Source organism: Gordionus sp. m RMFG-2023, chromosome 3, assembly GCF_954871325.1.
Source record: "Gordionus sp. m RMFG-2023 chromosome 3, tfGorSpeb1-WG-v2, whole genome shotgun sequence".
Lineage (NCBI taxonomy): Eukaryota > Metazoa > Nematomorpha > Gordioida > Chordodea > Parachordodidae > Gordionus > Gordionus sp. m RMFG-2023.
The window spans coordinates 1,933,987-1,948,187 of NC_088777.1; the positions used below are offsets into that span (position 1 = coordinate 1,933,987).

General features: G+C 28.3%; 1 protein-coding gene across 3 annotated transcripts; it reads left to right on the plus strand.

The window, feature by feature from the left end:
* Positions 1–61: 61 nt before the first annotated feature.
* On the plus strand, positions 62–6,936 carry LOC135926252 (GDP-D-glucose phosphorylase 1-like). Of its 3 annotated transcripts, none has more exons than XM_065462056.1 (11): positions 62–142; positions 201–317; positions 355–462; positions 503–542; positions 594–682; positions 798–856; positions 1,166–1,268; positions 4,281–4,423; positions 5,017–5,168; positions 5,526–5,591; positions 6,127–6,936. In XM_065462056.1, the coding sequence occupies exons 1-11, from the start codon at positions 71–73 to the stop codon at positions 6,237–6,239; spliced, it is 1,062 nt and encodes a 353-aa protein (XP_065318128.1). In that variant the 5' UTR covers positions 62–70; the 3' UTR covers positions 6,240–6,936. The 3 variants fall into 3 exon arrangements, with proteins under 3 accessions (XP_065318128.1, XP_065318130.1, XP_065318131.1); XM_065462058.1 differs by having other exon boundaries at positions 358–462; XM_065462059.1 differs by having other exon boundaries at positions 66–147.
* Positions 6,937–14,201: the final 7,265 nt, after the last annotated feature.

Genomic DNA, 14,201 nt, shown 5'->3' on the forward strand with positions numbered 1-14,201 from the left:
ATATATTCATAAAACACGAATCATATGGTATTATAAGATGCATAATTTAATGAATGAATGGATAATACTCATGTTTATAAATACTCAGATGGCAAAGCTAAAATGCACGTGGAATCTTGGGATGAATTTTCTCAAATTAATAGTGAGGTATTATAGAAATTTAATATAACTCTTTATTTAAATTTTTTTATTTAATATAGTTAGACAATTTGATACAAAAGTTGTGGGAGGATGCAAAATTGCTGAATGTTTTTAGATATACAATTGAGTATTTAGAGACTAAAGTAATAACTGGAAATTACAATTTTGTGATTCAGGTATTATAAATTTCTTAATTAATAATTTTTGATTTAGAAGAATTGTAACCGGGCATTTGAAAGAAGAGCTCCACAATCATTTCCAAATATGCATCAAAATTTTAATGATAATAAATTTAATTTTACTAAAATAAAGCCTCAAGAAGTAATTAAAATAAATCATTTTTAATATAATATTATTTTAGGTGTTGTTCAAGTTTCTTCACACAAAGGGTGATGATTTAGGTATTAAATTAGTAACAAAATTAATTTGATAGATTTGTATACCTAAGTTAGATGAAGAAAATTATATAATAATTAATGCTAGTCCACTTGAATATGGCAACATATTATTTGTTCCTAAACTATATGACAAATTACCACAAGTAATAAATATTTTTATTTTATAAAATAATTTTGCAAATAATTATTAGATTTATATTTTAATAAAATGTTATAGAATACTAATATCAATACTTTTAATATTATTATAATGTATAGATATTAACATATGATGCAATACAATTATGTCTCAAATTTATGGTGTCAAGTCATAACATGTAATATTTAAGATTTTTTTTAAATATCAAATATATTTGTATAATGGATTCTTTATTGTATATATATATATAACAGAGATGATGGTCTGTGTCTGTGCACCCAGGCCAAGTTCAATTTTTTAGAATAAAAATAACTGGACTGATCTGCTGGGCCGGGCTAAAAATATTTTTAAAAATTTTTGGCAGGGCCAATACAGGCTAGGCCATGCAAATGGTACCTCTGTAGGTCTCTGATATATATAATTATTTTGTTAATTATATAATATAATATATTTAAAAAGTTATAGTATAAATTTTATTTAACATTAGTACCTTAAGAATGGCTTATAACAGTCAGCTTGCTTCAGCTTCTGTAAATCATTTACACATCCACGCATATTATTTGAGATGGAATTTATCCACCGAAAATATGGTTTGTCATAAAACAGTTTTTATATTTAATTTATTGATTTGTTTTTTAAAATTAAATGGGCTAAAATTATTTGTTTATACATTGTATTATTACACCTTTTGATGATTCAATGACTGGGTATTATATTTTATACCCCAAACATTTTGAAATCAAAATTAATTTGTGTTTTTATATTTACAACTTATAAACCTTCATTAACATAATAAATATTTTAAAATTTGATCCATTAATAACAGTTTTATATACAGATATTGTATATTAAAATCATAAATAAATTTAAAAAAGTATTGTTTCTTGGTAACATTAACACAGTTTTTTTTCCCAAATTGAAAGCATAGCATTTTTTTGGGTTGATCAAAAAATTTATTAGAAGTCTTCATACTCCAAAACATGACTTGCAGACTGGGCTAAAAAAAAATATTGGGCTTAACTGGGAAAGTTAAAAAGCCAGGAAATTTGTGCAAAATATTTTTTTTTGGGGGGGGGGGGGCAAGCTAAAAACTTAACAGGCCTGGTTGTGCTGATCCAGTACTTATGTAAACTAAACCAAATTTTGCATAAATATATATATTAATTATAATTATTTAAGTTATCTAAACACAAATAAACCATGCTAAATATTAAATATCTTTGCTCTTACTTTAATTTTTAAAAATGTGCGAGGATTAGATTAGAATACCATATTGTTGTATCTTGTTGATAATTGACATTTATGGACCATTTTTCAATGGATTCGAATAAGATGTATGATAACATTTTTATTCTTTTGTTTTTGAGATATGTGATATTATTAGATGAAATAAAAGTGGAATTATTGTTCGGGAAATGTATTTTAGAAAAAATATATTTTGTATATACTTATTTTGTATTATTATAGTTTAAGGTTTAGGATACATATAATCACTGAAAGGTTAGGATAAGAGCAATCAAATGCCTCTTAAAAATCCCCAATTACTTCTTCTTTTTTTTTAAAAAAAAATAACAAAAACAGATGAGAAAATACATATAGAAATTGACACTGTAATTCTACTTACACCTAGATGGGTTTAACTCTATTGGTGGCTTCTCTCAAAATTAATCTTTCCCCTTTCCTCATAGAAAAATTATAAGTTTTTTTTTCCTGGGGGAATTATCATCCGCCTACCATAAAAGATTATATAAAATTATAAAAACCTTATATTTCATCATACTTAATCGCTTGCCACAAACCTCCCCCTTTAAAATTGGTGAATGAAACCATCCCATAATTGGATCTATTTATAAAACTTTAATAAAAGTCATATGAAAATTGACATTTTATGATGGTTCCTTCTGCGCAGGTCGGATACGATTCAAAGATAAATTATATATCTGACCAATCATATTCGAATATATTTATTTTTTCATTTTTTTTTCAAATATCCCTCCCCTAACCCCGAAAATGTTTACACATTCCATATTTAATGTACAATTTAAAATAAATGAATATATATATATATATATATATTCATACTTGGATTTAATTATTAAATTGGTCAAAAGATATTGTATAAAATGGGGTAAGTTGTTTTTTCCTACTTTCCTCGTTAATAATAATTTATTCATTTAGGATCGTTTTCGTGTCGTTGTACCCATTATCTTCCAAACATATATCCCAGCACAATTCAAGATGGCTAAAAAAAATATTAGAATTTTTTTTTAAAAAAAGATATGTGAAAATTATTTTTCTAAACGTATACAAAGGAAGAGGCCATTTTCTATATTGAAGTCGGAAGAAGTTGGAAACTCAAGAACAAATTCTAGGAATCGATGGTCTAGTCTAGTGTTGAACCTGAAGATTTTGTTAGTAGATGGAACAAAGGTTTTGACATTTATTAGCGAAATCTCCTCGAGGGTTAGGCAATATTATGGCTAAGATATCGAGTTAGCCGTTTTTAAAAACCGGCTTAAAACTATTCGTTTAACAACACTAGTCTTGCCTCATTAAACATATGTGTGAAATCTTTCTCCCCCAGCTATGGAAATATGGGTACATGAAGCCTGATTAGAATTAACCTAAAAATCATAATTTATTCGAAATTTTAGATTATACTTTTTAAACCTTTTTTTTTTAAAAAAACTCAGTCAGTTTACATTTTATTTCTTGGAATTCTTATATGTAAAACATATTTTTTTTGATAAAATTCTAATCTTTTTTTTTTTACCTCAGTGCATTCATTTTATTAATCTTTGCAATTATTTTCTTCTTTTATTTTTTAAAAAAAACTTATTTTATTTTTAATACAATTCATATTCATTTTTCTTTTTTTTTTACCCTGTACAATTTATAATTTTTTATTTACGATATTTAAAACTCATTATTATTCCTAATTTTATTCCCAAAGTAACGAAGTCTCAATTAAATTTTGTAAAATATATATTAATTTTTATTTATCGCGTTTCTCAAATTATAAACTTTTTTTATTTAAAGTTATTAAAATACTAATAAACGTATTGTAAAATTTTGAGGAGCGAAAATTCGCCACCCCCTTTTTTCCCGCTCAAAAAATCGCTGGTTTTGTCAATGGGAACGATTCTATAAACGCGGAGGAAGGCGGAAAATAAAAATTGGTCATATTCTTTAAAAAAAAGATAAAATTGTTAAAATCAAGGTTCGGGTTCTAGAAAGTGTCCATCCACCCGACCCGAGTTCAATGGGATTCGGATTGGCCCATGCAGGTCTTTAACCGTGGGTTAACTATGCTTTCATAAATGAAATGCGTGAATCCATTTGCAATCTCTACTTTACATACCTTGTTTGCAGGCTCGGGCAGCTGCAATTTTTCCTTGAACACATGTTTAACATCTATAATTTAACATCGAATCATCTTAGGGACTCGTCCCTTCTTCCCGAAAGTTCCGCCAGGTTAAGGCGTTAATTTCTGCCGCACAATCTTAAAATTAAGGAGTAGCTTTAGACGCTAGCCACTTATATACGTTTACGTTTTAACCGATAGGATAATTATTTTATGCGTTTGCGTAATATTATTGCAGAAATTGGTTCCTCTTGTCGATACCGATACAGATACAAATGGGAATAACGCGAGTCAAATCTCGTATTTTGTCGATTTCGATTATCCCATTCTAGGGTTCGCCTTTGTCCTGAAACGCTTAGAAGATGTCCAGGATGTATCGGGGTAAACTTACAATTCTTTTTTCTTCCTTTTGTAAGAAAGTGAACAAATATTTATATTTTGTTGATTCTCAAAGGATTTGGAATTCAAGTTTTTTTTTTAAAATAAAATGTTTAAGAGGCACAAAAAAAAACTGACGCATAACTTTAATTAACAGAGTTGTTAAAAGTATCTAGATACAAAAATGTGGTTTAATCCGTATTCTAGATTAGTGTTGTTAAAGGCACGTTTTTGAGCCGATTTTTAAAAACGGCTAACTCGATATTTTAGCCAGAAAAAGTATAACCTAAGCCTCGAGATTTCGCTAATAGATGTCTGAACCTGAGTTCCTTCTACAAGCAAAATCTTCAAGCTTGCGTAATATTATTCTGGATGAAATATTGAGTAAGCCGTTTTTTTTAAAAATGTGCCCGAAACGAGTGCCATTTATCAACACTAATCTACTAGATCCATTTATAAAGTATCTTTTAGCAAAGCAACTCTGCTAAAAAATCTTTCACGGAAACCGCATAGATACTAATGTTAGCATAAATATTACCAAATCGAAACGCGTTTTATGCTGACTCTTTTTTCTTTGTGTTAATGAAATTATATAGGAAAATTTATTCCTTGACTTGTTATCTCGAATCCGAAGACATACCCCATAACATGTTCATAACTAGGGGGCGGGATCCTGAGTCGCCTAATCACGCGGTGGCCGCGTACGACTGTGTCAGGATTTATATATGGCCTAGGAAACCTAATTTCGGTTCGCTTAAAAAAAGGGATATATATTTTATTTATTTTTTTGATTACAAAATTATCTTCTCCATAACATATTTTAAAGAAAAATTTAATTCTAATTTTAAAGAAATTTGATTCTAATTTTAAAGAAATTTAATTCTAACAATTTGGAAACCATTTTTTTTTTCAATTCGATTTTCACAGTTTAATAAAATTTTGTTTATTTATAACATATAACAGTCTAATTTTATCATTAAATTCTAAGTTTCACCATATTTTTTCTGTAAAGAAAGGAATTTTATGTGTTTTTATAGGATAATTTTATTTTCTTTTTATGATGATGTGTCAGTCACTTATTTTTATTTTTTTTATAATAAAAAAGCTTCCAAATGTTCTGTTGATATCAACGTAGCAGCTTGCGAAATATCTGGTCACGTTTTAGTAAAAGGTATACTTTAAAAAAAAATAAAAATTTATATAAATTTGTCTTGGGAATGGTTTTTCGTCGCGACAAGCATCACAACTAAACGACACTATCGCTCAGTAACGCGACATCTTATCACCCCATTTTATCGGATGTTATCAAAAAAAAAACTTAACTTTTCAAAATGAATAAAATTCAGGTGTCAAATCATGACAAAGTGTCATATAATCATGTGACTTAGTGATGAAGTGTCGTCGCTATAAAATGTAAACCAAATCGTTTTTCGTTGTTAATAATTAAATTGAATATAATTCTGGGATATTAATTTTGTTTACGATCGCGACAATTATCTTTATTATGATTTTGCATTCTTCCAATTTTGAAAATGATAGCCAAACCTAGATTTTCTTATTTATAAATTTTATTTTCCTTTACCAAAAAAGTAAAAGTTTTTTAACAAAATCAAACTTGGAGACAAGAATGTCTTCACTTTTTTTTAAAAATTATTTTTTAAGTGTCAATCTTATTTTCTAATTAATGTGACATTCATTTATGACAGATGATGCCCACTTTCGAAGTATCGATTACTCAGAAATGGCTGATATTCTACGACAATATTCCTTCGATCGTTCCTTCATCGACAAAGTTGCTCAGAACGTTTTTTTTTTATAAAATGAAGAAGAAAAAAAAAATTCAACGTGTTATTAAAAAATTAAATTTTGGTGATACATTTATAATTATTGTCAATTATTCTTTCTAAGACGATTATCGGACCTTTAAAAAAAAATATGATAATAATACCTCAAATTTCGCAAAAGAGAACCACAAATTTCAAATGTTAAAACCATTGACATTAATACTTAACTAATCTGTGCGCCTCGTTCATTGGAATCGTTAAAATGTGCTTACAGTTCATTGAAATCCCCCATTTAACAATGGCGTCTTACTACGACTGTTGACATTGACTAACCGTTGTCTTCGATGTCTGAAACACTTTTAAAAAGAATATATTGCCAGTCTAGGTTCGTATTACAATCATTAGTTGATATCAGGAAATATTTTGATTCAAACAAAAAAAAATAGCCTTCAGGGGTCAGTAATTCTAAACGGTGAAACGTTACATTGAAATTATTTTGTATATGATCATGGCTCCGATTTAAGGAGATTTATAATAATTTCATTTGTCGGGATCAAAAAAATATAAGAAATTATTTATTTATAACTACAAACAATTTAATGATTCATGTCGGTGAATTTGTGATATTTTCATTGTCCGTTTAATTTATAAGAACATGACAATTACGTTTCTAAGTTATTTAATTATTATTCGTTAAGAAATAATTTAAATGGTTTGATTTTTTTTTTAAATTTTAAATTATATTAAGTAGTAAATTATAAATGTGTTGCAAATACACAATAACTGTATATAAAAATATTAATAAATAATATGCAGTTTACATGTATTTATTTTCCGCTTCTCGTCAAAGATGGCAAATTAAAATGATCATACTAAAAGTTTTCCATGATTATTCGTTAGCTAAAACTATTAGCAGGTGGAACATTTTTTGGGCCGGGCAATGCTTATGTTATTTGTTAAATGCGGGCTTGAGTAGACTAGGCGTATCATAAGATGATCTTTCACGGGTTAGTGTTCATTGGTAGCATAGAGCGTAGATAATTACTCTTTATTATGTTTATAGACAACCTCTGACCCAGGTAGTATCCCTTGTTGGTATCCTTGGTTCTAGCTCAGATCCAGTGCTAAAACTCTTTAAAAAGTGTTAGGAGGTGGGAGCCTAACGATGTTAAAGCCATGGCCATTATGGGTAGGAAGCTGGTAGGTAGTGACGGAGAATATTTATCGAGTCGCCTCAGTGTCTATGAGTACATCCTTATTTATATTGGAAGTGGGCAAGATGATCAATACATGGGCCATCATACGTTAGGAATTTTTCCAAGGGATCGTAGTAGAACCATCAGGCAGGCCGTTTACCATCGAAACTATCTAGTGAGCTCGGGGTTGACGGAACGCCAGCAGATTTTAAGGCCCTAGCTATATTATCATTGCACTTTGAATTGAATGTTTAATGAATTTGCGCCCTTTTGTTTCAAAAAATAATCATGAATTTCATGAAAAGTGGATTGACACTTTTGACTAAAATGTAGCTTTTGGGCACTTAGACGCTGTATTATTTTTACCTCTTCTTCATATGTAATTAATGATTTGTCCACAGAAATTTAATAAAAATAACTTAAATATTTTTTTTTGGATTGTTAAATAAAATTAGTGTTGTTAAAGCTCTCATTTTGCGCCGAACTTTAAAAAGTGCTAACTCAGTGAAGATTTTGTTCATAGAAGGAACGAATGTCTAAGCATATATCATCGAAATCTCGAGGGCCTAAGAAATATTTTTTCTGGCTAAAATATCTAGTTAGTCGTGTTTAAAAATCGGCTCAATACGAGCCGTTTAACAACACTAAACAAATATTTGTATTATTTATTAGCTATTAAAGTAATTAGTTACTATCCGAGTTACTTTTTAACCTATCTAAGATATAAAAATTTTTTCATTTATTAATTAGTACAAATAAACGCTTTTATATATCAAAATTTTCCAAAAAAAATTATTTATTATACGATTTGTCCGAATGTTCCAAAAAATCAAACATTGAGAGGTAATTTAGTTCATTTGTCTTTGGTAAAATAAGTAATTTTTAGCATTTTATATGAATAGATCGCACTTGTGGAAAAGACTTAAACATACCCCCCCCCCCCCATAAAAAAAAATCGTTAATCACTATATTAAAATAAACTGGAATTCTATTTATTCATGGATGAGGGAAGATAAAGAATGTAGCATACAAATGCAATTTGAAATTAAAATGATAGTTAATTAATATGAAAATTAGAATTAAATTGAAAATAAATTAATTAATAAAAAGTTATTTCATATGAAAATTAAACTGAAAATAAATTAAATTGAAAATTTCCTTACCTTGATTAATTAAATGTTTTCTTGGTATATTCTTTGTTAACTAAATATTTTCTTGATCTTGGTCTCTTTATTGATTAAATATTTTTCTCGTATCTTCAATAATTTTTCCAAAAATTAAATCTTCTTACAAAAACCAATTAATTAAATAAAAATCCTTTTCCTTTGTTGCCACTGTATTTCTTTTCACAAAAATCAACAAAATACATGGCTAACAACAGGTTCATAATATATATATATTATAATAATTAATTTTATCATTTTAATACAATTATAAATAATCATTTAAAATATTACAACACGTCCACCCTATTGAGGCTTAGTGTATATAATCTTCTTCTAATGCCAGTATGATACTTTCGCCATCAAATCTTTCAAAAATGCAAAAATACATATATATCTCTTCCCACTCCCAGCTCTATATATATATCAATTATTCTATTCTAATTTTCGTTTGATCATGGTGACCAATACCCTCCGTCCCATTTTCAAGTACAAAATATCAGCCGCTGAGTGATGTATAAAATAATATTATTACCAATTTAAGAAATGAGGAATCAATAAAATAATATCCACAACCATACTTCAAAAAACAATGATTTGTCTGATGATAATACAAAAATAGCCGAAGCGACGACATTCATCTATCGCGCGATAAAACATTGGCTTAGTTATTTGTCTACAGATTGCGATAAACAAACTTATTGCCTATACTCCTTTCCATTCAAAGATAGCCCAAAGGCATAAAATGTGGAAGAACAAAAGCCTTCAAAAATAACGTTAAATATCCCGGATCCCTAAAACTATGCAACAAATCTTAGAGGGATTTTAAGATTCCCAAATAATTCTGCTTTATTTTAACGAAGAAAGAGAGATGTTTTAAGTAAACTTCTAGAAATATTTTCATCGGACTCGGAGAAATCGAATGATATTGCGTGAGCTTTCACTATAAATGAACAGCTCCTTGTGCCGATAACGCGTGTGAATTTCGGCACAAGGAGCGGCGGAAAAAATAGATATTGGAATTGTGGCTTCTCAAGCTATTGAATGGTCCGAACTTATACGAATTGTTCCAACAAAGCTCTTGAAAGACTTGATAAAAAAAAATTTTCTGTTAAATATTATTTTTTATTTCAAAAAAAAACCCCCAATTCAATATTAAAAATAATATTTTGAAAATATATTGGCAGAAGGACAAAACTTATTTATGCCTATAAGTTATTAATGTATTGGACGACCTTAAACAACGCGGTTAAAAAAAAAATGTAATCCGAATTCTATCTGGAGAAATTTTTGAAAGATCGAGTTATCAATAACTTTCATGGCTCGGTTGTAATACAAAATCTATTCGCGATCGTTTTAAAAAATGAAGTTAAGAAAATTCAATAAAGCAAATCATTTCGATATTTAGAAAAAAGTGTGAATTCGCAAAATAATAAATGGGAAAATCTCTAAGTATTACGAAGCTCGATAATAAATTCGAATTCGAGGAAGTCTTGAATTAATAATAATCTAATTTTAATATATATATAAGATATCTAAATTAGATGGATTATTTCAGGATTTCGTTTGCTTTACATATATCTATAGAACAAAATAATGATTTATATCGATTTTTAGCTCGTGAAAACAAATGGGTACTTTTTTTCCCCCTAAGGATACATTGCGCCAAATTTTGAGCAATATTATATTCTCAAACGCCGATTATAGCTTAGGCCGCATTCAAATTGGAAACGGATCCATTTTTTACATCCGTTCTGTCAAAGGTCAATTTCATTGAAAATGATATATATGTTAATAGTGCTTCCGTTCCGATACCTTCCGCCTTAAAAATGGATCCGGCGAATTTCGAAGTCGAAACATTTTAACTTTTTTGATGCGGCAAATTTTACAGAGAGTTATAACCTTACTTATAATTTTTTAAAAAATGAAAATCAATATATATATATATATTATATCATTTTTAAATGAGATTGACTTTTGACGGAAACGGATGTAAAACAACGGATTCGTCTCCACTTTAAAGTGAAGCCTTAAATGAAAAATTTGTGAACGGAAAAATCCTATCAGCTTTAAGAAACGGAATTAATGATCGAACATAATTTTTATTATTATACTTGTAAAGATTTTTAAAGGAATATGTAATAAAAAAATAATAAAAATTTACCAAAAAAAACATATAATCTTATAATATGAATATAATAGATACACGCTGTCTAAGATAGAAGCCTTCCTATGGGTCCACCAGTGATGGCGCGGATTTTTTTGCCAAGGGATTTGAAGAAGGTTAGGGCATGATTGCCTAAAAAACCGATTGTGTCGGATACGATTGGTATGAGATTGCGATTGGTTAGAGAAGTGTACTTATTAATTTCAGAGTTTTCCGCTCACACGAATGAGTTGTTACTGAACGATGGAGCGAATCGGTCGATGCGATTATAATCCCATGCTAATGGAGTTCCATTACTCCAAGGTATTAAGGTCAGCCCATCTGGCCGTATACTAAGGTTCGAGGATTGCGGGAATTTGAGCTGAATAATATCGACATTCTTTATTTTTACTGTTTGCGTATTGAGATATATTCATTTTTAAATCTAATATGTATAATCTTCATAATCATAACACGATCGTTTTCGTATCTCCCTAATGTATTTTCAATTTAAGGAGACTATATAGTAGCCTCCCGTTTCAAAGGCATATGCTTTACCGTATGCACCAACTTGAATATAAATAAATTTAAAATAATAATTATATATATATTAAAGTTTCACGCATGTACCAATTTGAACATAATTAAATTTAAAATATTAATTATACAGATGTTTAAGGGTAATATATTTAGTTTGTTTGTATGGTATTAAATATACTTTATTGATTGGTCAGAAATTTTTTTTGTAGACATAGTCAGGCCTGATAAAAAAAACAATGGGTTGAAGGCTAATTATTTAGTTTGTGTGTATGGTATTAAATATACTTTATTAATAAATTTTATATAAATATTAAAATTTAAGAGTAAAAGAGGTAAAATTGTTGCAATGTATACTGTTAGCATGTATTAGAAATATCAAAATTTAAAAATGTGATGGAAATCATATTGGATAAAATTTAAAATAGAGGTGCTTCAAGATTTTTGAATTTTAAATATGGGTTATAGATTGGTCTGAATATTTTTTTGCAGGCATGGCAAGGCCTGATCAACCAAGGCCTATGCACTGATAGTATTTTTAAATGCATTGTGACTTTTTATATATTATTTCAGTCCTCAACTATCAAAATTATTATGGTCTTTTGCAGGTTTATGAAAACCAAGTGCAAGGACCTGGCTTGGGAATTTTTTTAATATTAAGCATAGGTGTAATATTTAACAAAGAATATTTATAAGGCCCTCAGGTAAAATCTAATTTAAATATATTTATATTCAAAAAAATAGTATTCACTCTTAGTCTTAATGGGTTGGCCTTGGTTGGGGTGAGCTGGGTTAAAATAGACTAAAAAAATAGATATGGCTTTTAGCAATTTACCTATCTCCAGGCTTGGAAAAAAAATTTAAATTACTATCGGTTGGCCAAGTTTGAGAAAATTTTTTTATAAAATTATTATGGGTTGGGCTGGGCTTGGAAAATATTTTATAAATTATATTGGGCTGGGCTTGGGGAAAATTTTTCAAAATTATTATGAGCTTGGATGCTTGAGAATTTTTTTAAAATTATAGGTCAGACATTGGCCCAAAACAAATTTTTTTGCAGGCCTGGGCTTGACCTGATTAAAAAACCAAGGCCCATGAAAATCTAAATTTTGATTGTATTTTTAAATTCATTATGATTATTTGAATATTTTATTTCAGTTCTTAACTACCAAAATTATTATGATCTTTCATTGGGCTTGGAAGAATTTTTCATAATTAATATGGCTTTGGACTATGCCTGGGAATTTTTTTTAATATTAAATATGAGGTATAAGTAATCAGTAATATTTAACAAATAATATTGTTATTATCAAGTAAATGCTTTAAATTTATTTTTACTCAAACCATAGCACTTAGTTTTAATGGATTAAACCTGGCCTGGCCTGAAGGGATGAGGGGGTAAGAAGAATAAAAATTGGATATTATTTTCAAATAACAGGTAACATGCATAAAAGTAAGAAGAAAATTTTAATTCCCTGTCATTTTTGACGGGCTATTTACTAGTAAAGAAATAAACATTGAGGGGAAAAAAAATTAATATTTTTTTGTTATTAATAATTTAATGGAAGGCGCAACTAAAACAATTAAATTTTTATTTTATTTTTTATTAACCCTTTTAACACTAAAATATTTAACATTTTGTACTCTTATATACATTTTAAATTTACATTTTTACATGTTAAAATAATAAGTCTTTTTAAAAGGTTATATAAAAAAAAAGAATTTCGACCAAGGTCTTCCTTCTTATATATATAAAAAGTATAAGAAAGAATTCGAAAAGGTCATTTAATTTAAAAAATGAAAAATGTAAAAGTTTTATTATTCAAAATTTATATATTAACATTTCCCTCTATTTTTTTCTATTTGTCTTCTTTCCTCAGTTTCTTACCTTCACTTCCGGTCATTTTGTTTCTCAATTGCTCCATTAGTCATTTGTTCGTATATCTTGAGATTGTTTGTTTGACCATCTGATTATCGTTTGTGGAATCCTTTATTGAACATCTGTTTATTTGAAACGTCGTTGGTCGAACATTGTTTGTTGATTTACTGTTTATATTGATCATCCCATTTCTCTTTCAAAAATTTATATACATATTTTTTTTTACAAAATTTTTATTTATTTATTAACAATCATTTTTATATGTTGTATCGTAAGTCATATTCTCTGAATTTTCGAATTTTGAACTGGTTTCCCGCTTACTTGGGAACTATACTTGTGGTCGATATTGCAGGAAAGTTCAACCTCTCATTTTCTGCCATCAAAAGGGCAGAAATCCTTAAAAAACAAATACGCTGGCCTAACCAACAGTGTGTTCATACCAATCGTTACAAATACCTAATGCTTGTTTGGAAGTGAGGCCCTCGAACCATAGGGGAAAATATGAGACAGATCCGATGGGATCCCAATGAAGGATTTTACCTTAGCATTCTAATTTTTTAAGCGTTCACTCTTCTCCAGGGTGATATGTACCTTTTTTTAAAAATATTTTATGTTTTTCTTCATAGATTTTATACAAATATATTTTTTATATTTAATTTTTAATATATCCTTATTCGTGTTTTTTTTTCGAAAATATATTTTTATTTCCATAGTGTAAATATAAATGTTTGTATTTAAACTAAAGTAAGATATTTAGTCCCAAAAAAAATTTAATTTAATTTAAATTTATATATCAAATCTTAAACGCTTTATTTAAATCTATTTTTTTGCAAAGTTCTTCTTCGAAACATTTATTTTATAGATAGTCACTTAGAGTTGCTAATACCTAATAAATTACTGAAACTCCCCACCCCAATCCCCCTCAGCAAATTCCTGCATACGCCCCCTGCATCTAACTATTAGTCTATTTGAAATGGTTAATATAAATTTTAAATAAACTTCACCTTTTTAGAAAATTTAAAAAATTTTTGACTGACGTTTTCCTGTCACCCCACGTCAAAAAAATAAATAATGCA

What these genes read in the sequence shown, in the direction of transcription:
- LOC135926252 (XM_065462056.1), top strand. Translation starts at nt 71, where the DNA reads ATGTTTATAAATACTCAGATGGCAAAGCTAAAATGCACGTGGAATCTT. An exon ending in TATATGACAAATTACCACAA is followed by an intron (nt 683 to 797) that starts GTAATAAATATT and finishes TATAATGTATAG; the next exon opens with ATATTAACATATGATGCAAT. An exon ending in GATGTCCAGGATGTATCGGG is followed by an intron (nt 4,424 to 5,016) that starts GTAAACTTACAA and finishes GAAATTATATAG; the next exon opens with GAAAATTTATTCCTTGACTT.